Source organism: Lonchura striata, chromosome 13 (genome assembly GCF_046129695.1).
Source record: "Lonchura striata isolate bLonStr1 chromosome 13, bLonStr1.mat, whole genome shotgun sequence".
Lineage (NCBI taxonomy): Eukaryota > Metazoa > Chordata > Aves > Passeriformes > Estrildidae > Lonchura > Lonchura striata.
The window spans coordinates 13051478-13078198 of record NC_134615.1 but is presented as its reverse complement, the minus strand read 5'-3'; the positions used below and the strand labels follow the sequence as shown (position 1 = coordinate 13078198).

General features: G+C 37.3%; 1 protein-coding gene across 1 annotated transcript in view; it reads right to left on the bottom strand.

The window, feature by feature from the left end:
* The window catches only part of FTO (FTO alpha-ketoglutarate dependent dioxygenase), a 223065-nt gene that overhangs the window by 140302 nt on the left and 56042 nt on the right, over nt 1–26721 (bottom strand). Inside the window, exons 5-7 of the mRNA XM_021555037.2 lie at nt 23466–23545; nt 22991–23134; nt 17006–17125 (exon numbers count right to left, since the gene is read on the bottom strand). Coding sequence (XP_021410712.2) covers nt 17006–17125; nt 22991–23134; nt 23466–23545 — 344 coding nt within the window. The remainder of the gene's footprint in view (nt 1–17005; nt 17126–22990; nt 23135–23465; nt 23546–26721) is intronic.

Below are 26721 nucleotides of genomic sequence, written 5' to 3'. Positions count from 1 at the left end.
GAAAATAAGTGAAATGCTGCAAGAGAAAAAAGGGATTTCCTACCAGAAAATTAATATAGATTTTAACTTAGGAAGAGTCAATAAGAGATTATTTCAACACTATAGGAAAAACAACAATAAATTTATAATCAAAATTGCCAAAGCTGGAATTACACCAAAGAAACTTTAAGGAGCCTGACAGGGAAGACAGGTGTCTTGTCAATAAATACTGTGCCAAAAGAAGGTTCAGGCACAACTTCTTAAGTCATTTGCCCAAAGCAAATAGCGAGCAAATGAAAGTGTGAGGAATAATAGGATTCTTGTCTCCTACTCTCTATTTCCCTTCATGTTGCCATATGGTATCCATATCTGGAAGGATAAGCAGTACTTTGTACCCTGGTGTTTCAGTTTTCATGACACTTTACAAGTCTCATTGCTCATTTCACCACTTTCTATGAGCTACTCCTTAATGACACCCAGCCATTGCTTCCTTTGCTTTCCTGTAAAAACAACATACTCAGGAAATAATGAATGTATATTTGTCTCTTTCAAGTAACTGCAGCTCTGTTTGAGCCATTTACTTTGCAATAAACTTTTTAAAGAGAGCTGCTTTTTTTCCCCAATCAAAATAAAAAAAGAAGTGCTTGTGTATCTGAAGGGTCACAATACACTAATTTTAAAAAAAAAATATACAAATGATGCCCCATAGCCTCACTTCTGAGCTATAACCTACATTAACTCCTCCACCTCGGCAAAGAAAAAATTAAATCACACTGCAACAACTGAGCACTCCATAGTTCATTTTGACTTTTCAGCCCAAACAGAAATATCCAGTGACTGGGATAGTTCACAAAAAAGACTATCAAATTGCTTCTAATGGTTAGTTTCTACAAAGCATACTTTGCTAGAGGGAGTTACTTAAGAAGTAATTGTGGAAACAAGAAAGCATTGGCCCAAAGAGGAGTGTAAACTTATTAACAACAGCACCCAAGCCCCAGCTGAAAGAAGCACCTGAAAAGGCGGAACAGTTTTGTCTTTAAGTGCAAACAGTGAACTTCAACTACAGGTCAAGGCTGAGCAGTTTCACTGGAAGGGAAAAGGAATCCTCCAGAACTGGAGGCCAGGGCCAGGTAGAAAATAAACCAGTGATGAACATGACTCTAAGGGTTACTGTTTGGCAGGGAAATCTCTCTCTTCTTATTCTTCCTCAGTGTCCAACCTGCTGTGTAGCCTATATGAGAAAATTCTGCATTTTTCTGCATGAGAGTAGCCTCTGAAGCAGGTATCAAAACTTATGCTTAAGAAACAGAATTGTACACTCAAAATTTTAAGATACTCTAAGGCAAGGTAAGGCCAAACTTCTGAAAACAAAATACTGCTCAATCAATTAGGAGAAAGTAAATTCCTGGGAAATTTTAAGTTTTTCACGTCTCCCTAAACCCCAGATTTTCACAGAATTTTAAAGTCTCTTCCTTTCACAAAACATTGCAACTCCCTGGAAACTATCCTAAAGGCTAATGTTTCCCTATGGTTAGAAAAGTGTTTGGCATGTGTGCTACAACGTGGTCATATTTTAAACTTTTCACCTCAATATGATAAACCTGAGTATGAAAAAAATACACAGAAATAGAGGTTAGATTATTTTTCCTAACAATACGATAAAATTAATATAGCAAAGGTAAAAGATTCATCACTCTTCGTAAGAATTCATTGACCCAGGGAATTTTTTCATCTGTCCTCTTCTTTACTTTGCTAGACAGAAAATAGATTTTGCTGGCTATGTTTAATTTCCACAGCTGTCACTGTGATCTAAAACATTTATATTGGAGCAATCACATTTTTCCTCAGGAAACCAGGAACTGGAGTACCAGTTCAAACACTGGATAGTCTATCTACTATCTTCTGACCCCAGTGGTGTCCTAGATTTAGGAGATGGATGGTGCAAATAAGCAGAAAAATATATTTTTATTAAAATTTTAAAAATGCAATTAAACAGCAAAAATGCAATGAAACAGCAAAAGTTGACATGGTTTATATATGCTTATTGACTGGGTTAGTACAAATGTAGGTGTAAAAATGACAAGTAAACTTTCAAAAGTAGGTGCAAAATGAAAACAGGATATAATATTTCTAATGTCAGTCTCTAAACATATTTTAACATCTAGTAATGTAACAATATAACATATATTAATATCTTTAATATGAATGTCTAGTAATGAATTTAATTATATAAATTCTGATTATGGAACAAGTCACCAAAAAAGAGCATCACAGGCAACAGATTCATAGCCTTACTTGTAAGTCATGTTATTTACTTAAGCCCATTATGCAAATTTTCATATTGCTGTTTTAAGAAAATATTACAGCACTTCCACAAATATATATGGTTCAACCCAAGAAAAATGGCTGTTTGTGATAAATGTAAGAAGGAATCCAAAATATTTCAGCAGACTTTGAAATAGGACTACCAAAATTCCAATGTACTATATATTTGTAGAGAACAGAATCTTCACTATGAAAACAGCCAAATATATTTTTCTAGCTATAACAAATAAATCAGCAAACAATTTTGTTGATCTTCCATGAAGCAAGTATTATTTAGTAAGCTGTTTCTTATTCTCAACCTTTAGTTGTCTGTTCTTCCAGTCTTGCTTGCTATCCACTAATTTATTTCCTTCCCCCATGCCTTTTTTTTTTTCTTTTTTAGTATTAAAAATGGATTTACAAAAAACCAGTAACAATTTTCAGTAAAAACATATTCTGGTTTTAATCAGGCAGTTCGTCACTTAAAATTTCACACATACATACTATTCCAAATGTGCTAGCTGCAGACTTTCAAGCTCAATATTCTGCTACTGTGAGGTCATAACATAACCACTCCCTCAAGAAAGCTGATTCAGGACTATGTCAGCACACAAAAAAAATATTTTGACATATAAAGTGAAATTATACATTCACACAGAACTCACATTTCTAACTAATTGTAGCATTTATATTAGTAGCTTACATATTTAATAGCCCCAGAGCAAGACATTATTTAATTCTGCAGCCAAGTTTATGAGATGAAAATTCAGATCGTCATATTAATACCTTCAGTTCTTTTAACCCTAGCATCCTTTGTACTTCCAAGACTCCTTATACTTTCATTATATTTATTCCTATTTCTCTCACTTTGTTACTCCCTCTTTTCTGCAACTTATTTCCTCCCAGTTTCTTGCTCTGCTCACAAAACCATGCTGACCTTTAATTCTGCCTCCTACCGAATTACTTCAAACGCTTTCAATACATTTTGTGGTGCCAGACTACTCACAAAAGTAGAAGAAAAAAACCATTTCTAAGCATAACTGAAACTATTAAATGGAAGTGAAACATTAAAGGCACAAGGAACGAAGCCAGTGTAGTATTTAGTATTTCCACTAACCACAGGCCAGCAGTTGAATGGCAGTCAGCACTTAAGCAATCTTAGAACATAGAAATCATGTAGGAAGCCACAGTGCAGTGTGCAGCATTCCCCCTGGAGCATGTACAGGAAAAAAGTACCCCTAAAATTTTAGCATGTCTGCTTTTTATCCCACAACATAGGAACTAATTGCCCTCAGTGTCTGAGCTGGATTCCTGGCATGCTGGAGCAGAACAAATACTACTTTCTCACCTATCCGTCACAGCAAACATGAAAGATTATGACAAAAGCAAACCAGCTAATCTTAGCACCTCACTGAGCTCAGAGCAAAACACCAGGCAGCAAAGCAGAGAGAAACCCAGCACACACAATGAAGCAATCATCAAATGAGTGGCCAGACAGGAGCAACTGGCCACTGTGCTTCCACTCATGTAACCACCATCCTATCTGCTGTAGAGCAACATTAAAACACCCACAGGTTTGGTACATAGTTAAACATTTAACAATTACTACAGTATGTTTCATTTTTCTGGCAGACTGCAGGACTTCATCTAGCAGTTCAGGCTTTAAGCCCATTCTGGTAACTGAGTTAAAACAGAGCTTTTTTACACCAGTGAACTCATGTCCCAGCTCTGCAAACACTGTTAACATTTGTTCATACTAGTCTGATGCTGAATTTTCTTAAAGCAGTAAGTCAGGTTCTCAGGAGCTGAGAACAATCTAAGATCAAAGCACTGCCCCAGCCAGACGAGCCACTCTCCTCCTGGTTTTGGCTTCCTAACTTTTTTTAGTGTTTCCTTTGCTCTTTGACCATCTCCTTTGTTTACATGTAAGGCCTAGATGCTGCAGAGGGCTATGCTGCACCAACATAATTCTCCTCTAACTGGCTTGCCACAGTTTCAGGTACTACCAGAGAGGTTTTGGAGTGGAAAAACAACAGTGAGGGAACTCTTGCAGGTCTTCCATCATGCCCACACTTTGCCAGATTTGGAGTAGGTGAAATGACCAGCCTCAAGAAATCTCCAGGTGGAACATGTACCTCAGATTTGCAGTCAAGGAATGTGCTATGGTCACCTTTACAGCAGGGAGCAAAGCCAATGTCACAGCACTTTGGTGTACACTGGCAATGGCTGTAGGCCACTGTAAAGGCTTTGCAGGTGGACACAGCAGCTCAGCAAACCTGAACACGTAACTGAATTCTGCTGGAGATGTGGGAATGGTTAAACAACCCCAGAAATGTGTGAAAAGCAAACCAGCAAAAATCCTTTGGTGTTTCCCTCTCAGTCAGCTCCAGCACTTTAAAGAACACAGCTGAGAAAAATACAAAATACCCCACAGTATTTTGAGAAAGGACTGAAATATTAGGGCAAGGGTAACTTCTGCACAGCCAGAGCCTTTGAAACAACTGAAGACTTTTAGTATATCTCCTCTATTCTGAAACCACAATGACTGGGATACAGCTGGCAGCTGGACAAGAATCTCTGCAATACCTCCACATCACCTGAAATGACAGCCATATATATTTATACCTTATAAAGTGTGTGTTTATATGTATACATACACAAATATATATATGCACATACATTTATAATCTTTAATAGATATTTCTAAAAAGCTTAGAATGACACACAGGTAGGTATCTACTTTTTAAACAGGCTTAAGTAGGGAATATATTTTTCCATGTGCTTTTAATTATGGGTTTTTTTTTTGGTTATGAGATTTTCATAATTTTTAAATGGAGGATTTCTGGAGGAGCTGTTCAGTACAAAGAGAACTTACGTTCTAATGCCTACAGCTCCAACAGACTTGGGTCTCTAAGGAAGAAGCATGCTCCTCTTCTCACCCCAAATTGTCTCAAAATTATTTTCAGATAAAAGAGAGAATTAAACAAACTTCAGGAAGAAAAAAAAGGTAAAAACACTGAAAAAACACAAACTCCAAATAAAAGAATGTACCTTTGACCTCTGGTAATTCAAATAGAGTGTTAATCACCAAAGGATTAACACCCTCTGTATTATAAATAACATAACCAGTCATCAGGAAATTATAACACCCCATATAATCAAGAAACACTGAAGTCTATAATAGAACTATGCCCAAGCAGTGGGATGAGAAGTACTAATATGAGAAACTTAACACATTGTATCAGTTAAGAGAGATTCTGCAACTTCAGGCATTATGGAGAGCAGCTTAGTACTTCAATAGGCGAATCTTTTACCCTCCATGTGTACACATGGCTGTATATACACATATATATATGCATCCATGTGCCATATAAACACACAAGAAAACTTCATAAGCCTTAACCATTATATGCATTGTTTTAAATTTTAAAAAATCTATGTATATATAATCTCCTTTTTTTTCTGAATAATTTTATGTATGTGGAATCAAAAGCAAACATTTTACAACACACTTTAAATAGTTTTCTGCATTCAACATAATTATGTATTGCTTAAATAAAGATTATTTCTCTTATTTATCTCTCCATTATTTTAAATATAGTATTATTACAGCACAGAGGTATCCATTAAGAGAATTCTATCAAAACACTATATTTTTAAAGGGATGGGTGAAAAAAAAATAAAAGAAATCATTACCCACGGTATTTGGCTTTGAAGTAGACACACAGCTACACCCTTATCATCTGCCATCTCCCCCATAACCACTTCCCACTTGCAAAGCCTCTCCATCCGATTTTCTCTCAAACCACACCATTCCTTTTTGCCTGAGAGCCTTTGCCATCCTTTCCTACTTTTTCTCAACCTCCAAAGCTCTTCCTGCCAAGCTTGTTCTCTACTCCCACTGCACCCAAAGGCCCATTCCACCCCCAGTCCCAGGTTTGGGCGCAGTTCTGCACGGACTCCAGAGCCGCTGTCCCGGAGCCCTCGCTCACCTCGCCTCAGCCCTGCCGAGGGAAGGCTCCCAGCTCTGCCCGCACTTGCACTGGCACCTGCTGCCATCCTCCCCCTGGCCAGCTGCAACTGCCTCCCGGGCTGCTTCCTCCCCACCCCTTACTCCTTCAGAAACCTGTAGAGGTAGGTAAATCAGTAGCATTAACAAGCCAGATGAAGCAAATGAGATGGTGAGTAGAACTCACTCAGCACTTACTGTTTCCAGCTGTGCCTGTGCCTTGCTAATCAATCTCCTCTATCCACACAGGAGGGTTCCACTAGGACCCCAGCTTGCCCAAGAGGAAAATCAGACCTTTTCCTCAACATGGAGTATCTCATGAAGAATAGAAAGAGCAACTCATCCCAAGAAAGAATAACTAAGTTCAAATTTAATTTGTAATAGTATTTTCTGCTGAGACTCAGTGGATCAGTGAGAGAAAAGATCCACATTCTCACAATCACGCTTAGTTTTCTTCTTCTAAAGAACAATAAAAGAATGTAAAGTCATGGAATCAGGTGACACATCTACAAGCAGGCAAGCCAAGGTTGGGATGAAAATGGACAGCTCTTGCCATGTATAAAAATCTTAAACTTAGATGGGGATAAAGAAAAGAGTTGACCTTCTCAGTTTGAGAAGCCTTTACAATCTAAACTGCATTAGAATTTCCCCTTTAAATCTTCAGGAAAAAGGACACACTCCTTTAGTTCATTTCCTTCCACTGCAAATAACTAGCAAATCTTATCTTTTTCAAGCCCACTATAAAAATCCCACAGAATTTCTCCAACCTTGAGTCAGTCCACAACTATGAAATACAGTTTCTAAATGAAATATACTTTAAATCTGTACCATGAGAAAAAAGCACAGCTTAATTAAGTTAACTAAGCTGATTAAGCCATGCTCTCTCACCTACTCCAGGAAGTATTTAGCCCTGTAGCCATCCTAAAGGCACCTCACACAGCATATGACATGTTTTCCAGAGATACTGTATATATTTAGTCACTGTGGAAGGGGAAAAAGCAAACACCCTATATGTCAACATGCCAACAAAAGAACAGAAGAAGTATCAGCTGATAAAGCAGCTGCTTACATCTCCTTCTTGTCTGGAAGGAAGGTATTACATTACAAGGGAATAGACAAAGTTAAGAGAACAGCACCCCACCACCACAGATCTGTTATAAAATAATTTAAGTAGGAACACATTCTTCAAAAATCCTGACCATTGATATTATTACTTGGATCTTTGTAAGTTAAAAAACAACTCAGACAAATTGAAAATTGAATTGATTACAGAAGCTTTATTTAAAAATAATTAAGAATATTCTCCTTTGTTGTACTTAAATGCATTTTTATCATTAAAAGAATTCTTTAAAATTTTCAATCCTTTTAAAATCTATTAAAATAAAGACATAGCAGTATTCTTATCTTGGCTTTTCCTGGTACAAGGCTGCTGCTCTGTGTCTCATAAAGATTTCTGGCAGAGTGAGAAAACCTGGTCAGTATCAGAGTCTTTCCTGGGACCTGTCTGCAGTGTCGACAAGCAGCTAAGCTGAATATTAATACACTCTCCATCATCAAAAGCTGTTGCATACCCAAAGGATGAAAAATATTTTAATCAGCTTTCAGCTTGTCTAGTAGAAGTCAGTTTATTCCTTTGGGATTATACATCTATGTGCTCAATTTTTGTCTTCGCGCTCTCTCTCCATACATATTACTTTTGAAACTAGCAGCAAAGAGTCTAAATCTGCTGTTTTGTTGGGAAAAGCCAGCTAATGCTGTGATTCAATTACAGTATTTTACATTAAAGAAGAAAATCTAGAAGATGAAAAGCAAAGAAAAACTAGAGAAAACAGCCCTGTTATCAAGTTTTTTAAAGAAACCAGTGAGACTTTTTTTATTTTGTTCAACATCTCCCCAGATTTTAAGTTTTCAAGACTGGTTCACCTGTTGACTTACCCATCTTCTCCTCTCCCCAGTAATTATTGCAAATTCACAATTCCTTTAGCATAACAATCACCAGTGGAATTGACCTATGAATGTATAAATAATATATAAATATGTGTATCAAGTAAGTCTGACATGGAAACCAACAAATGATCAGTAATGGAAAAATGGTTTGAAGAGACTTGTCTGTAGCAGTGTACCTGCATGGCAATCTCTGCTTTTTCTGCTGTCCTTCATCTTAGAGACAATGCCATTCCCTGTAAGGCTGCATTAATGAAGAAAACACCTACAGGAAAAGACTTTTAAAAGTGAGAAATATTAATAATCTTAATTCTGTTTATTTTTAATCCTTTCAAAAGCATCATAATATTTTGGACTAGGACCTAGTCAGGATTTGTACTGGTCTTTGCTTTGAGCTTCTACATAAATGCAATTCAGAACTAATTTCATCTTGCCTCAGCCCTGCTTCCTGGGGATAGATGTATTACCACTGGACGTGCAACACCATTGTGCTCTTTCCTCTTTCCCATAAGACAAGACATGAAGAAATGTAAGGCTCTGCTGATTTTCAGATTTTCTATCACCTCATGGAAGCCTGACGAGTACAACCTCTGTGTGGTACTACACAGCATCAGCATCAACTGGTTTGTACAGACTAATCTTGAAATAATTTCTATCACCCATCAGCAACAGAACCAATCATTACTTCTGAGCAAAAGAGTGAATTCTGTGGTGCTACTACTGCAAATGATTTCAGCACAAAAACTTGTTTCATGAAATGGAAGCATGACATTGGACAGAAGGAAACCAAAAGGATCACAATGAGTTAACTTGCTCTGCCATGTAAAAAAGTCTTATAATTCAGTTATCCAAGCTGAGTCTCACCACAACATAACAAAACAATTGACCTTCTAGCTGGCTGGTGAAGCTCTAATCCATTAGCATGTAGGACACAGCTTGAAGATGGAGCTAAAATGTAATTATTAGCAGTGTGTATATGCATACATATATATACAGACACATAAAAATAATCACTTCAGTTTATTACACAATGATATTGATCCCTAGGCAGCTAGACAACATGAACTGATGCACTGTTCCCAGCTATTAACAGTGCACTTTGTGGATCATTGCATGCTAAGCACAGAGCTGGATTCATCTCCAGCACAGCTCCACTGCCATTCCTGTCCCCCAGCAACAATCCGGCCTGTTTCACCATCCCCTTCATCGTTCTATTCTATTACAGAAATTCAAAATGAGTCCTTTGAAAACTACTCATATTGTGATAAACAACCATATTATTTTACTGGAATAATTTAAAAGATTTGCTACATTTAAACTTTATATTAATGCCTCTGTTGTGAAAATTATATAGAGTTCAGATTGACTAGCAGTCCAAGGAAAACTGCCAAAATCTGATGTTCATTTGTAACATTTGAGAAAAGCCAGTAATTATCTTTCTACTGCAGAATAGTAAACATTGTTACATCTATAGCTTCAAGATCATTAAGCAGAAGCATGTGTAGTGATAAACAGAAAGTGCAAAAAAGATTCACACAAAAGCTCCTGAGAACGAGACCTGGGAACTGCCAGGAGACAGTCAGAGTCAGCCAAAACACAGTAAGCTCTTTCTTAACCAGATAGAATTTTCCCATCTGAAAAAAAAAAAAAAAAAAAAAAAAAAAAAAAAAAAAAAATTAAAAGCTCCTATGTGGCCCCATCTACACTTTCCAGTCATGATATGGGAGCCAGAAATTTGTCCGTTTCCTTCAAATGCAGCAGGATGTTCTCTCCCTAGGACATAGCCAATAAGTAATTGTCAGATACAGAAAAAAAATCACAGCCTCATTTAATTGAGGAGGAATTTAAGATCAGAAATTGTCTGCAATCTAAAACCAAAGTTATATCTCAAAGTTTTGATTGCCAGACTGATTTTGAAAACCACACCTAAGTGACTTACACAAGTTAAAGAGAGGGTCAGTAAAAGAATCAGCACCTAATTCATCAGGGCATAATGCTCTCCATAGCAATTTCTGAAGCCAAGTTATATTTCTTTATGTACAAAATGAAAGCTGCAATTCTGAGCAAAGATGAAGTAACTATTAAAGAACACATTACAAAAATACTATTTGCCCATGATCTTGTTAGGTATTAGAAGGACTGATGATCAAATAGGAAAGAAGAGGTATCAATGCAGAACAGCAGCTTTTCAGAAGACATCACCTCCTTCGCCTACCAAAGCCATTTGGAAAGTAACGCAGCTGTGTTCTATTTTATAGTGGTTACAGAGCCACTAAAATACAAAAGCAATAAAACCACATTTAGCAACACTAGCTGTATTTAAAAAAATACAGCAATGTAGATGGTGACATTTTAGTCATACTGCCATTTGCTTTCACTTTCATTCAAAATCACAACTTACCCTAGTTTATAACAATCACAGTACAAATTATTCCTGCCAAACCACTGTAATTCACAGTTTTAACATCAAACCAAATCCTTTTTTTTTTCTGTGTAGCATGTCCATAAACTTATATACATAAATACAAATCCATAAGCTCTGTATCTGATCACTTCTAGGATTGAATACATAAGAACTAGAAATAGTTTTAAATACTGGTAATAATTAATCAATTTCCATATAGCATATAACAAATTCTAAAAACACAGATTAATTTCTTTTCAAGAAATACTATTCCCAGTCTTCAAATACGGTCTTTTATTAAGTTTTTCTACTAGGAAATAGATTTCTGAGAGCATTAAAGCATATCATAGAATCTTCTGGGCTAGAAGGTACCCTAAAGACAATTCAGTTCCAGGAACACCTTCCACAATCCCAGGTTGCTCCAAGCTTTGTCCAGCCTTGCTCTGAACACTTACAGGGATGGGGCAGCCACAGCTTCTTTGGGCACCCTGTGCCAGGGCCTTGACAGCCTCACAGTAAACAATTTCTTCCTAATATCCAAACTAAACTGTCCTCCATCAGTTTAAAACCATCCCCCCTCATCCTGTCGCCCCATGTCCTTGTGAAAGAGTTGCAAAGAATAGAGAGACTGGTAAAACAATAGCTCAATACTACATCATCATTTCCACAGCAAATAATAAGCCTCAATAAACACACTATTAATACAAAGATCTTTTGTTATTCTAGTGTATACCCATCTAAGGTTTTGGGAGAACAAATTTGATTTCTGCTGATTGTGGTACATCCATTTATGCCTTAAATTCTAGCACAGAACCCATTGCATTTTGCATGGAAGTGCAGGTATTTGGAACACACAATTGTGTGTTGTCTAAGAGTATAAAATTGTCTAAGAGTATAAAATAGTGAGGATCACAGAAAGAAGCCCTGTTACAGTAAGGATAAAGCACAAGACAATAAAATTCTAATTATCCAAAACTGCAGCTCACCAAGATCCAGCTGTGTGCACAGGAACACACACAAATGTCAAATTTGCGACTCTGGTGCAAATCCACCCGGAGGGGAAGGCAGAGGCAGGACCAGGCCACAGGCACAGCCACACAACCCACCCTGGTCCTCCACCCGGGCCATGAGAAACACAGCTCCTGTCCCACAGGACAGGAATGCTCCTAAACTTCTCCTGGCTCACGCCAGTGCACATTACAACATTAATGTTGTCAGTGTGATTTTCCCAGAATGCTGTCGAGTGGGAAGGCTGCCCTTTGAACAATTCCAGTTTCTAACAGAAATGTTACAGTGGCTCATATCAACGCAGCTCAGATCTCAACCAGCTCACGGAAGGGTTAAAAATAGAAAGTGCTATCCACTGGTTTGCTCTGATGTTCCTGGAGATATTGTCACTGGATGTATCCTCAGAAGAATTCTATTCAACACCTCTGTCTTTAAGTACAAAGCTGTAGGCTGTAGCAGCTTTAGGAAACATAAGTATCCTTTTTTCTGCTGCACAGTATCTGTGTGTGAAATTCTCTAAAGGGGTTTAAGTATTTACCCTGAACACTATCAGACAGTTTCTAAAATTTTCCTTATCCTGTTGCAGAAACACTTCAAAGAGAATCATAAACACAGTCTTTTGTGCTTTCAGCACACATGTTGTTTTGGAAGCTTAAGTCTGAATTCCCTCAGAATTGTAAATAATTTTTTTCCTCAAAGATGTGCAATACAACTTTACTTTTTTTTTTTTTCTTTTTACAGTTTCATTGTGATTCTACTACAGACAATGCTAAATCCTTTCTCCCATTTCTGACAGCTAAAAATATTAGGGTCAAAGAAATTATTGCCAGAAAAAAAAAAAAAAAGAAAAAAAAAGAAAAAAAAAAGGAAAATAAGTCTCCAGGATCAAGTTTTGTTGTTGTTGTTTAAGATAAAAGATACATTTCCAGAAACATCTGACTTCCAGTGTACATAAAATATAATCTGCCAAGAATACATTTATTTGAAGGCTCTGGCCTAAACAGATAAGGAGAGCCCCAAAAGACAATAAATATGGGTAAAATTTGGGTTTTTGAGCTGCCATGTTGCTCCTGCATTTCACAGCTCATTAGGCAAATCCAATCACCCATCGCCACATGGCCCTCCAATAAAGTGTGACACTGCAATATCTGAGCACCACGGGAAAACCAGAAGAGAAATTAAAATAATACCTCAGAGTTCCTGGAATTTTGGCTGACAAGGTCAAACCAATTCAAGTGTCAGTTAAGTTGCTATGCAATTTCTGAAAGAAACTAAACAACCAACCAGCCTGTTTGTGATCCCATTATCTATTTTTTTAAAAATAATTGGTTAGTTGTTTAAAGTGCCAAAGTCTACAAAAGCTAGGAGAATTCCTTGTAAAAGCATATTTTTTTTTTTCTTAGAGCTTTTCATGGTTATCTGGGAATTGAAATGCTCTTGATTTAAATACATATTTAAAACCTTGCTTTAATTTTGGAGAAAAGAAACGGCTCTGGGCTGAGATTTTGTAGCTCAAGTTTCAGTGTAGACTCAATTCTAACTGTCAAGCTGTAAGCCCCTGACAATAGTGGCTTATAGCTGAAACTATGACATACTCCATATATAGCAATAGGAACAAATAATGAAACAGACCTCAAAAAGGAAAGAAAAATAAATTTACAATAAAATAGCCTTGCTCTCTGATTTCCAAGTCAGCTGTATAAACTGATAAAAAACCTGTTATTAAGAATAACAGCAATAATGAGACTAAAGACAGTTTTTAGAAAGTTTTGATGAAAATCAAGATGAAATATACCAGCCTTCATGAAATGTCACTTTCATCATTCCACTTACACCAAGTGTGCACACTTCTGCTTTTGCACTACTACAAATTAAAAGGTGTGCTGCATTTCATTATCATCAGCTGTTTTAAGACGCCAAAAAATGAAACAAATGGTGTAACAACTACTTGTGTTTCAGTTATCCCATTAAGAAATTACTTCCTCAAGATCTATGTTTCATTCCTTTAAGTAGTGCCTTCACTGTAGGTAGTGAAGCAGTTGTGCTGTTAAATGCAACTCCAAGTCACTCACACTTTTCTCTACATTTCAGTTCCATGCTTTCTTTCATCTTCCTAAATTCCTGCATAAATAGGTGGGATTAAATGGAGCCTAGCCCACCAAACATAATTATATATTGTGATTTTATACTGCAATGAAATTGATACATTTTAATAATGCCAGTCTTGGCTCTTTCCCACTAAAGTCAATAAAGGTTGTTAAGGCCAACTGCCATATAAATACATTGCTACATTGCTAAATGGACTGTCAAAGCAGGAAATACAGTTCACACCATATAGCACTGTTCGGGTCTTTTTTGTTTTAAGGAACACTAGATATATTTTTAAAAGCCTTCAAAAATTCAACATGCAAGTGTAGCCATATATGTTTACTTTTCATTCCACAAAAAAAAAAAAAAAATTCATTGATTTACATTTTACTTTTCTCATGTGAATCAACCTAAAACAAAATAATCAAAAAAAGGCTGTCAGACTTCTGCAGTTCTTACAGATTTGGTATGGTGGTTACAGATTTTCATAGCTAAAATAAATGTCAGATTGCAAGGTTTGCATGATATCAGACCCTGAGAGACAAATTGTCTCTCCACTGAATCTCAGAACAGCTACAGCAAGACTTGCTCACATCACATGAGATTTCAGCTTTTCAGACTTTTCTTTACCCAGAAAGCAAAGCCTGTACGGTCTTTTTTCAAATGGTAACTCTCCCTTTGAATTCTGCAAGCATTTATCCTGATTTTGCAGGTGATAACGTGTTAATCTTGGATGACTTTTAAAAAAAACCCTCCAACATATGAATGGCCTTCATATTTTCAGGGGATGGAGAGAAAAAAAGGAAGATTGGTTAAACTGCTTCAGATTTAATGGCTCATAAATTCATGAGGTAATATTGTGGGAAATGTGATGTTTTATCAGAATGTCATTCAAATGAAAGGTTTAACATTTACATCACAAGAGTGAGCTCTAAGTAAAACTATCCTCAGGGAAAGAAATGCCAGGAATAAACATTACGATAAAATTGTGTGCCTGCTATAATGTAAAAAAATATTTCATAAAGCCCACAGGTTTGAAGACATTGGGCTAAACTTCTTGCAATATCATACTCTGCTGTGACAGAAGAGCAATTACAATTAGCAGAATCAGAAATAATTTTTGAAACTTTCTTCTTTATAGCTGCTTTATTAAACAAAGGGAAAAGCAAAAAAAAAAACCCACAGAAGGTCTCTGAGACTGACTTTTGTATCACTCTAGACACATATATAAAAAAGCTATGTCAACAGTTGTTCAGCTCACACACAAAGGAAAAACACATGCTTAAATATTTCCTTTTAAGAAATCATTCCTTTTAGGCAGCAAAGACCAACAATTCTAAGACGTTTTACTTTAAGCATTTTATATTTCTTTCTCTTTTTATTTTTTTATGAATCATCCAGCTAAAGTTACAAACTTGGAGGGGAAAAAAAAAAAAAAAAAAAACAACCCATCGACTGCAGACTACTGGGTACCTTCAAAAATACCCTTTTGATTTAACTTAGCTGTGCGAGCTAAGCACGCAGCAAAGGAGTGAGTTTGGACGTTAAACTGCTGTTGAATGTGTTAACCCCGAGTGATTCCCGCGCTGCGGAATCGCGGCCGGGATCGCTCCCGCTGCCCGCGGGTGGATCCGCGCGGAGCCGCGGCCCAACGCTGCCCCCTGCCGGCCCGCCGCGGCCGCGCCCCCACGGCCGCCTCCGCGCCGCGTCTGCCCAGAGCCTCGGCGAAACAGACATTCCCAATTAACATTCTCCTCTGTCTCCTCCAATAGCTGAAATTAATTGTGATTAATATGTTATAAGTCATAAAACATTAAAGCAATCCTTAAAATATAAATTAGAAGCAGCTTCTGTCTTGGCCCGAGCTTGGGTTTGCTGATAAATATCATCCCGAGGCCTGTTGAAAGGAGATACACTGACGCCACCGGGTTTCTAATTAGAGACACATGGCAATGTCACACCAATTGCAGAAAACCTAACCCTTGAGAGTTCCAGAGTTTGCTGGTTTTCCATGTTTTCAACACACAATGGATATAAAATATCAAACATTCTTGTCTCTACCTCATCTAAGCCTGTGTTAGTAAGAGAGTAAGTTGTCATTTGAAAGAAAAACAAACCAAAAGATTTTTTTTAAATTATAAGGGTCGTTCAAGAAATGTGAGCACATAAGAACACCAATAAAGAGGGGGAAAAAACAACTGAAACACATAAGTAAGTTATATTTTCTCTCCTTTTGTAGGAAAATTCAATGTTCACTGATTTCTTGTGGCAACTGATTCCACAATTGAAATATCCACTTTTCCAGGCGTGTTTTCAGAGTCTGAACCAGCCACTGCTGGGGCAGCTCCCACTGCCGGCGAGCAGCTGAGTCACAGCTGTGACTGTCACACTCGGGGTTCTTGCTGCACCTCAAACACAGCCCTGACACAAACGGTACTCAGCATCCCCAGCTACAGCACAAACTCTTCCAACCAGTACAGGCAAGGTGAGGCTAATGTATGCTGTGGCCAGCAGAAATGACCGAGATGCAGCTTCTGATGCAGATAGATTGAGAGGTGGACAATGGGTTTGCCAGCACAGCCCCTTCTGAGCGCAAAACCAGCAACAGGTACACTAGCAACTGCTCTGAAACTCTGACAGCACAGCTCTCACCTGAGGCTCTACATGGACAGCAGCAGCAACAGGAGAACAGTGTTCAGCACTGGATCCCTTTTCAAGGAATGAACAATGTACTCTGAAGTACCCAGAAATCATTATTACATTTATTCTTGAAATAAACCCCTCTTGTAGGTTCTGGCTTTGGTCTAAGTGTGCAGGTGGACCACAGACAGTTGTACTTCCAGCTCACCAATTTTGTTCTCAGCTTTCCTCAGACACATCAGCACTGCCGTCATGAGCAGAGGTGTCTGTCAGGGTGTTGTACAAAAAAGTTGACAATGCACAGTATTTGTGTGGTGCAATATATGGCTGTCATCTTGTGAGGCTCTAAAAGGCTGATTTGAAGCTTTTATGAGGCTTTCAAACTTTAAAAACAAACAAAGTCGAGAACTAACTAAAATCCTGGGGTTTTGGATCTGATTTTGCTCACATTTTTTCTGGCTACTGGGGTATAAAAGTAAGAGAAGACAGTGAAAGGCTGACATTAATTCTGCTTCTCATATGTTCTGAATAAAGTCTAAAACCCATTACTGCAGTACAATTAAAAACATAATTGTGAGTGCTCTCAAAATTAGGCCCTAGAGGCTTTAGACTTTAAAACTAGTACTTACCATAATCTCCAGTTTTCTCCAAAATTCTTCCAATTTAGCCATAGGCTTAAGCCACCAATCAGTACACTTCAAATACCTCTTGCCTTGGAACCAAAACTGCCTAAGCCACTCAAATTCAACCTGCAAGATAAAAACATATTGCACCATAAACATCCACAGTCCTTATCTGGGGCAGGAATGGGGTAATGCAAGAATCCAGCTCTACCTGACCAGTCCCATAAAGAAGGTGACAGTTACCAAAGTCGGTCATTTCTAAACACACCCTTATTGTTTATTTCTAAATACACCCAGCTGTTTATTTCTATTCCACATCCATTTGTGACCTGAACTACTCTCTTCAAACCCAGAGACGTGCAAAACTCAACTCTTTTTTTTTTCCTGTTTTTCACATGGTGTACATGTACAACAAACATTAAAAATTCCAGCCAAACATGCACCAACTCTGGCTTATTGTGATCAATACTGTGGGTTTCAAATTGTTTCAGTTATAGAAGATGGAAAAAAGCTTGCAATAATAACATTGCTAGAATACAGCCCAGTAGCTTTGGAATGAGAGGGTGGCACACAAGGAATCCCAGCCTCTCATCCTTCACCAGACAGCCCAGTTAGCAAAGATGCTGCTTTTCTTTAAGAGTAATCCATAGTTCTGGTCTTTAGAATTCCATATTTATCTTTGTTGTGGTAGTTATGTTTCACACTGAGTTCAAAGCTGCTTTAATCATTATTTGTACCACAAAGAAGATTTGTTTATCCCTGCTCAGCTCTGAAGATGCAAACAAAGACAACCTACCAAGGTGAAAGAATAAAGAAAACTGCCCAAAGCTGTCACCTAACACTGCCTTTCCTGCAAGAGAAAACTGAACAGCTATAGAAATCTGAAAGTGGTCCAGTTAACATTAACTAAAGGTTTGGTCCATACAATAAAGATTACAATAAAAAATACTTAAATTTTCACTGTATAGAAAGAATAATAAAGCACAGGTTTTAGTAAAATATAACATGATTAGTTTGCAGATACAGATCTTAAAATGTGTTTAAAAAGTCCTGACTGCTAGACAGTGACTTTTTAGCACAGAAGTTTGATTACAGCCTTAAAAAAAAAAAAAAAAGCTGAAGGAAACTTTGCTTCCTCTATAATATTAACAAGGTATGAAGGACCCAGTTATGGCTTCGTAGAAAAAAAAAAAAAAAAAAAAAAAATAGTATATGCAGTTTTGGGAAAGTCAATCATACAGTTCTTCAGTTAGAATTTTAATAAATTTTAATAACTGTTTTTTTTCTCTCTTCACTTCTTTTTGAGTTTTTTGGCCTCTACCATGTGCTGCCTGGCAAACAGGTTCCATTAAATTAATCACAAGGCCATTAATCAATTAAAAAAAATTATTAAAATCAATGTTAAAATATGACTTATCATAGATCTATTTCAGTCGATCTGATTTTTACCTGGTCATATTGATTTTTTGCAATAATCTATGTAATTTCACTCTAATTGCAGTCTGGCATATTGGCCAAAATTTAAACGTATCTTGATCCCATAAAAAAAAAACATATAATTTGACAGAAAAGAGGCAGTTTTTTAGGTCTAAGACAAAGTAGAGAAACAAGCTAGTTCATTTTCTGCAGGATTAGCTGGTCTCATCAGAGGTCAGTGTGCACCTAATTGCAACAAGAGGCTGTTAATGATGTGGACTGCCATCTCACACAGCTATCAAACTCTGCTCTGCATTCACCTCACAGCATCTCTCTTTAGCTCTAGCCTGGGTTAATAAATTGGGTTGGGGAGAAAATGTTTCACCCTCCAAGATGGTCACTAAACTGCTTGACAAGTGTCTGTTCTGAACTGTGACCTCTGAACAGATAACTGTTGATTCTGAGAAACAAAATTATCTTGATGAGGCAAGAGTGACATGATTTTTCTTCTGTAATAACTTTTCTCTCAGGAACTCACTCCTCTTGGCTTGTCTCCTTCCATGCACAGAAAAGGAGAAACTGTACTAGTAAAAAACCCTCAACATTAAATACTGGAGAGACACAAAAAGCTCATTTCTAGACCTACTGGAACAGAAGTTAGAGAACATTAATCTTCTAAGACAAAATTCTCAGGTTAACATCTCTTGCTAAGGATTTTTAATTTGGAAACTCCTATACATGAGAAATAACTTTAGTTATCATTAGAAAGTATTTTACATGACTGAAGAGGACACAGCTTAAACATATTTACTATAAAAATATATAGGCTAAGTGTCTCAGGAATAATTATCATCTTTTAATTGACCTTCACTTATGATTTCCACCTGTGCAAGTAAGCTCAGAATCAGGCCTCATGTCTAATCTCAACATATTTTCAAGCTGTCCTTTAAGCAATGATTAAAGGCCAATTTTAGGTTATTGTCAGTACTGGGTAGTAAAAAGCCAACAGTAGCATTTGACATTTTGTGAGGCAATGCTCCTCACTCAATTATTTAAAAGTACTGATTATTCAATGCCATACATGTAGGTGATCTATATTTTCTTCTGCCATACTAGTAGCCACCAGCCATGCTCACTGCAAGGTGCTAAAACAAACTAACCCTCCTTTGGCTGCCTGCACCTCTCCCCTTCTCCCCCATGCCCTCAGTGTCTGACACCACATCCCTTCAATTCAGCTAGCCCAGGTTTCTACTTCCTCCTGCATTCTCCAAGCTCAATTTATCTTCTTCTGCCATAAAAACAGATTTGCTGTAGGCAAAAGTGACTGTACCTCACAACAGGGCAACCAATTCAGTCTCTAGTTTCAATCATGGTAATCAGGATCTGATTATCACAGCTGAGCAAACACCCTGATGTGAACAAACCCCTCCCTTTCAAACTTAAGTATTTAGTTTGAAACCTGTCATATTTTCAACACAATCCCATGACACTAAGAAGATTTCCTCTGGTGTTTTTTTTACACTGAGGAAATCTGAATATTAGTTTGGTGCTGGCAAATACAGAAGCCTTGAAAGTACCTCACACCAACATGAACTATTAGCAGATTTTACATTAGTCAGAGCAAGAAAAATTTTCTTTGAAATGTGAAGAACAGGCTGGTGAAGATCTTTTCTGCAGATTTATTTTTATATGTATGAGCATTTACATGATCTGTCCAGCAGTATTTAGTTTGTGGTTTTCCCCAGGTGCCTGTAGCTCTGTTTGGGATGTACTCAGCAGCTCTATATCTTTAGGAAAGCCAAACAGGAGGAAAGTAGCAGGAGGAGCAAGAGGCTCCCATTCAAAGAATTGTGCAAGATCATTTCTTTTGGGATAAATTATTCCTGACCAAACAACAATCTGACTGTGACTGTGTGAGCTGTCAGGCTACTGTACTCTACAGATGCCAGGTATCTGCATCTGTTCACCCTTCTACACTCCTGCCACTAAAATATCTGTGCAGACTGCAAAGCCATGAGCTACACAGACAAACTGCACATGAACACCCTTAATTAAGGTTATCTTCACTTACAACTACAAAGTACACACTGGGAGCAAAGTGACTCACACATCTAACACACTGCACATACCTTGCAATTACTCAGATATTCCTTTGAAGGCTGTTTTAGTGAGGGAGACCATGACAACAAAGCTAGGTTAAAAGAAGTATTAAACTTCCACCTGGCTGCCCACCAGAGATGCTAAAATCCTCATCAGGTTAGCATCTTACTTTTTCAATAGGAATATTTCTGTCAAGACATCCAAGACAGGGCCCTGAAAAATGAACTCTGGGAAGTCTAACATCAAGTAAGGACACTCCCCAGATACTCTTTTAGAGGTTTCTCTGCCTACCAAAAAACTGGAAAAAAATGAAGTCTCCACCTATGCTTCAGACCCTCGGTTCAAACACACTTTATCAGCACAGCAAGTCAATTTTCCTGCCCAGGAGTACAAAAGTGAAGGCACAGAACCATTCCTCATTCTTTCAGACCCGCTCTTAGGCTTTTTCCCTCGAGCAGACACAGATAATTCATCCAGGCTTCATTTGGCAGAGCAGTTAATTTCAGCACAGACTGTGAATCTGCTAAACTAGTAGATTTCAGCTTGGTACTGTGATGGTTCTGTTCTGGTTAATGTTCTCTGATGATTGCTTTGGAGGTAGCAGCAAGGGGGTAAAAAGAATGAACCCGTAGCATTTCAGGAAGATAAAGAACCAAGAAGAATGGCTGCACCTATAAGAGTTAAAACTGAAGAACTTCAGTTATGACAATATTTAAAAATAAAACACAACAATATCACCACCTCTAGACACTATCTCATATCAAGCTTATGATCTCTGGTTTAGAAGAAGATTTAAAAAATTGCAGGGAGCTTTATGAATAGCACAGAAAGCTGTGTATCAGAAATACACAGGAAACTGGGTGGCAGTTCTCCATTAATCCTATCAAGATTTGGATTTTAGTGCTATTTTGATTTTACATTAAAAACTCTTAACAAACTAAGAGTGTGAAATGAAAGGCTCATTTTCATCAGTAAGCAGTTTGATTCTTTTAAGAAACAAAACAGCCTCTTGTTCTTCCATCTGTCTGATAAAGTTTGAACCTAAAACCTGTATTAGTGCCTGAAAGACGAAGATTTATCATGCAAGAAGGTAGGAAGCTTTAATATGCAAGAGAAGTTGCACTAGCTTCACAGGTCTTTATATTTTCAGCTCAGTGATGTTTGAAAAAACAAATAGGCATTTACCATAGAGATAAGCCTCTAGAAATTATGCCTACTTGTGCAGCAATAAATTAAATTTAAGTAGCACTCTAAGAGCAAGTGAAGATTTGACCTTGGGATAAAAAATTAAGGAAAAAAAGAAGAAAAGAATAGTAAAATAGGTGCATGGATAGTCTCTTTTCAAATTAAATATAGATCCAGTGTGTCTACTAAGTCCACCATAAGTACATGTTAAACAAGGATTGCTGTTACAGTATATCCCATATGTGTAACAGGAAACATCCCTGTATGTCACATTGCAAAATTATTCAGGTGACTGCAAACACCAGGGGCTACTCTCTCACCTGATGTAAACAGCACATGGCTTTGATGTTAAAGGACCCGTGCAAATTTATACCAGCTGCGCCTGTGGCCCTTGCTGTGCAAACCACATATGCGTGTAGTTTTATGGACTGAGCCTGATTAATGTTTTGTAAACCCCTGCATGCATCAGACTTCTTTAAATTGCCCCAGGAGCTGTTTTGGCAAAAGTCAAGGGCGCAAATCTTTTGGCAACACTATGCTCCATCTTACCAATGGTAAACACAATATAGATAAAAATGTGTTCAACAAAGTTTTAGTAGCACTACACAATACTGTATTCCTCAGTAGACAGAAAATTCAACATTTTACACAAATTCTAGTTTGAGTGCAAATGACCTTTGTACAACTTCTAGTTTATCTTAGTAAAAATACTGCACAGCTCCAAGTAAGAAAGCACTTCCAGCTTCAGTGGAATACTGTCAAAGTGCATGAATACACTTGTATCTTTTGTAGCACTAAATGACCTGCTTAAATATGTACCTCACAATTATCTCCACTGTATTTTCTTCAGAACATACTTCAGAGCCCACACTCACAATTGTGCCACCTATAGCATTATGCAAAAACCTGGTTCAACAAAAGCCAGGGAGGAATAACTGAAAAAGTCTACCTACCTGCTCCTTTCCCTCTAATGCTCTAATCCCTTCTCTCCCTTTCTGTTAGAGAAGCGCTAGAGTAGTCTGTGTGAGCACCACACTGTCAGTTCTGGTGTAGCATTTTGTGAAACTTCTCTCACTTTACCAGCAGAGGGATCTTAAGAAGGAAAAATGAACACTTCCACAATAATCCCAATTACTGTACCCAAGTAAAAATGTCATAAAAGCCACATTGCAAACTCATACAAAGCAATGCCTTGTAAGGAGTTGCACACACTTAATTGCTATTAACTCCATGAGAAGTTAATGCACTGCTCAGACCTGGATGAAGTATTTTCAGTGTAGATCACCTCACCTCATTGTGTATTTCTTCTGCTTGCTTCACCACTGCAGCTTCCAGTGATTTCAAAGACAAAGCCATTGAATCGGAATCAGTCTGTAAATTCTGGAGTGCCAGTTCACACTGTCCAAGTATGTATTCCAATGTTCCTCTTGAAGACTATAAAGATACAATAAAAACTTATATGTAGTCACTTCAGAAAATGTGTCGAATTTGTATTTCTCAACTACATTTCATCAACAATCCATGAGGCATGGTGCAGCACATTCACAATTCACATCTGATAAGCTTAGCTGGGAGTTAAGGCCAACCACCAATATAGAACCAAGTGTACCTCAATCAAAAATAAACAACAGCAGTTAATGAAAAGAGTTTGAGTCATAAGCATAACATGAACCACAATTCTGATAAGCCACCACAGTGCTGCATACATGGCACCAGGATATTGGCTTTACAGGGGACCAAACAGTGAAATGGTTTTGGTACTTACATCTGCCACCCTGTGAGTTGAGCTGAACCGAGGTGATAAACCAGCCAGAACACAGTGCTGGTGGGTCATATTGAGATCATCTAGGGACAGATTAGAGAACCTTAAGTACAGGGAAAAATTATACTTAGTAAAAGTTAATCTGGTTGAATATGAATTAAATACACTACTTTTCTTGCTTTAATGCTTAGAGAATTCAGTCACATAGCTCCAATGTCTTGCAGAGCACAATAACTATTTACTATCCCAGAGTCAGAAATATTTCTACTTACACCAGCTTTCTCCTATACAGTTTAGAAGTGGCATTTTCTCACCTCTCATAGGGAAAGTCAACTAAACAAATTCGTTCCTCCAAAGCTGAGGAGACTAAGTATAGACTACTGAGGAGACTAAAGAGACTACTCAGAAGTTGCAATCTGTTTTCCCAAAAGCATTAAAAAATACTGAAAGTTCCTGAAAAAAAAAAAAAAAGCTACAAAAAAAAAAAAGAATTTATGAAAAAACTATTTCCTATAGACACATATGAGGATAAATTGCACAGAACCCAGTGTTGCAAGGGCCACAGAACATCATAATCTCTGGACATCACAATATTTAAATACCACAATCACTTTCAAGAAGAATTGTGTCAGAAAACAAACCTAAATACTTCCACTACCCCTTTCTGTGCCCATTCTTTGTGGCTGTATGTAGCAAACAGAATTTGAAGCATATTAAAAAATACATTTTAGGTCATAAAAGATTGCAGGAAAGATTTGCTTTCTTTTTCTCCTAAATATATATTAACTGGAAAGAAAAATCTCTCTTTGTTAAATTGGCTGTTGTCCATCTGGCATTAAAAGCTTTTATTCAGATACAGAACACTACACCCAGAATGCTATTTTGGTTTTAGAGCCAAACCAAAGCTGTTTCATTGCCTGGTTACCCATGTTGGAAGTACCACAGTGATCTTGTGGGGTTCAGTAAAAACAACTCTGAAGGAGTCAGCCTCAGTTTTACATGACTAAGCACTGACCCATGAGGTCTGCAACACCAAAACAGAGAGTCTTCAGTACAGAATGCAGGCTATTGTTCTCCATATGGGACTCACCTATCAATAAAACTCCTCAGTGATTTTCCTGTTATTTACAGATAGCAGATATATTTTGGAATCTGGATGTTGCATATTCAGTTTTTAATTGTGGAGGCAAGTTCACATGGTACATCTGTCTCTCCCTGCACTGCACTGACATTGGGGGTTTTCTGCCTCTTGTTTTCTCAAAATACATCCCTCCAGCACAGAACTTCATCTCAGTCCTCTCCTCTCCCTCAAACTACTGCCAGCTCCTCCCTTTTCTCTCTGATCCTGCTCTCAGTCCCTGCTCCTGCTCTGTCCCCTCTGGGTTTCTTCTGAAAGATGAATTACTTGGGCTCCATCAGCAGTGCTGAAAGCCTTGTGCTTACACAGCCTTTGTTAAAAGAACAGACTAATGGATTTGTCTGTGTACAAACACTGAAATAACACACAGACTCTTAATTCTCATTCTACTACTGAACTATCAGTGAGCTGAGGAGCCAAAGCACTTCAAGAGGAACAGTATGACACCCATGTCACTGCCAACTATTGCAACATAACAAATAAAAGGTATAAAGATAAGAAATTCTTAGCCAATCCTTAAAGAAGTGGAGGATAAAAGCCTTAAACTTATTACTTGGAGGTAAAGTATATCCCAGGAAAACAGAAACCACAATAAAAAATGGCTCCCAGAATTACCAACAGGGATTTATATAGTCTTTTCTATCTTCTCTAAAGTGTTCCTCATGACCTTTTTAGACAGTTGTCTTTTATCTATTTCAAGAGGCAAATAAAAGGTACAGTGGTGTTTAAAGCACTGGCAAAATCTTTGATATTCTAACCACCAAAAATATCTACAAACAGTAAAATGGAATAGACTTTTGCTATTAATTTTCTTAACTACTATTAACAAACAAGAAAACCATGCACAAATAAAAATGAATTAAAAGTCTAGAAATGAGAAAAATAGTGAATTTAAAAGAAATATGTCAGAGTTCTCAAACTTCATGATCAAAGTTTGGTAATGACAAATACATTCCTGGAGTTCTAAGTCTTAATAGTAGGGAATATACAATTTGGATCAAATGTGTACTCAAAAAAAAAAAAAGGAGGGGGTGAAAAGCTCCAACACATTCAAGATGCTAGAGAGCAAAGAGGGTTCAAGTTAGTTTGTGAAAATAGAAGCAGATTAAATATCTAGAAATAGTTTAATGAGTCACTTTATACATGTGGAAGTGTTTCCATTAAATACTTAGCTTTAACCACAAGCCAACCTCTGCAATGTGTGCAACCTACTTCTGGTTGGTTATGAAAATAATTTTTTGATGCTTCTCAAACTATAATTTGCTGGGGGTAGGGAGTGGTATAAAATTCAAAGTTCATCTTCATGCTGTTTTAAAACCCTAGCCTTCAAGCTAAGAGCTTGATCTATGGGAAACAGCTGCAGAAAAGTAAGTCTGCCTTTGAAAGAGTCCAGAATGTATTTTTGCTAGAGTATGTTTTGAAGTCATGGTAGGAAAATTAGTGAAAATTGTAAATCTGCTTGCAAATCTGGTCATGTCTAACTCAAAGATTAGGGAAAAAAATTCCAATTTAATAGTAGGACCATGACAAGTCTAGTTAAGCATGCTCTAGGACAGAGCAGATGGGGCCCTTTGCTCACCTCCACGCGTTTTGGATTTATTGCATGCACCCAACACGTTTCATATTAGACACCCCTTGACTGTGTACTTGAGACAGCAGGGTTCAGTGTGCACTTCCTCTGCAGACCAATATATTATTCTAAATTGAACTAAAGTGTTTCCGTTTCATGAGTGATATAAAGTTTAGATTTGAATTTTTAGGCAGCAGACTTGCAGCCTAAAACTTTTTCTTCATATTAAGAAAAGCCTAAAAAATTATTTAAAAAAATCTGTCTTACTGAAAGTAATTTTGAGTTTTTGTTGGTTTTGCTTAATAAAATATAATTATATTATTGTAACAGCTTTAATGAAGAAAGGACGTGATAACCTTATGTTTAGTATTAACATACATCTAAATTATGGCTCATGATTTCATCTGAAGAGGGCTGCTGAGAAGGAAGATGTAAATTTAAATTATAAGACATTTTACTTAATTTCTCCTCAGAATAACAAAAACCATTTATAAAGCCAATGAGGAGAGGAACAGAAACATTATTAAATGTCTACTAGAAATGCTAAAAAA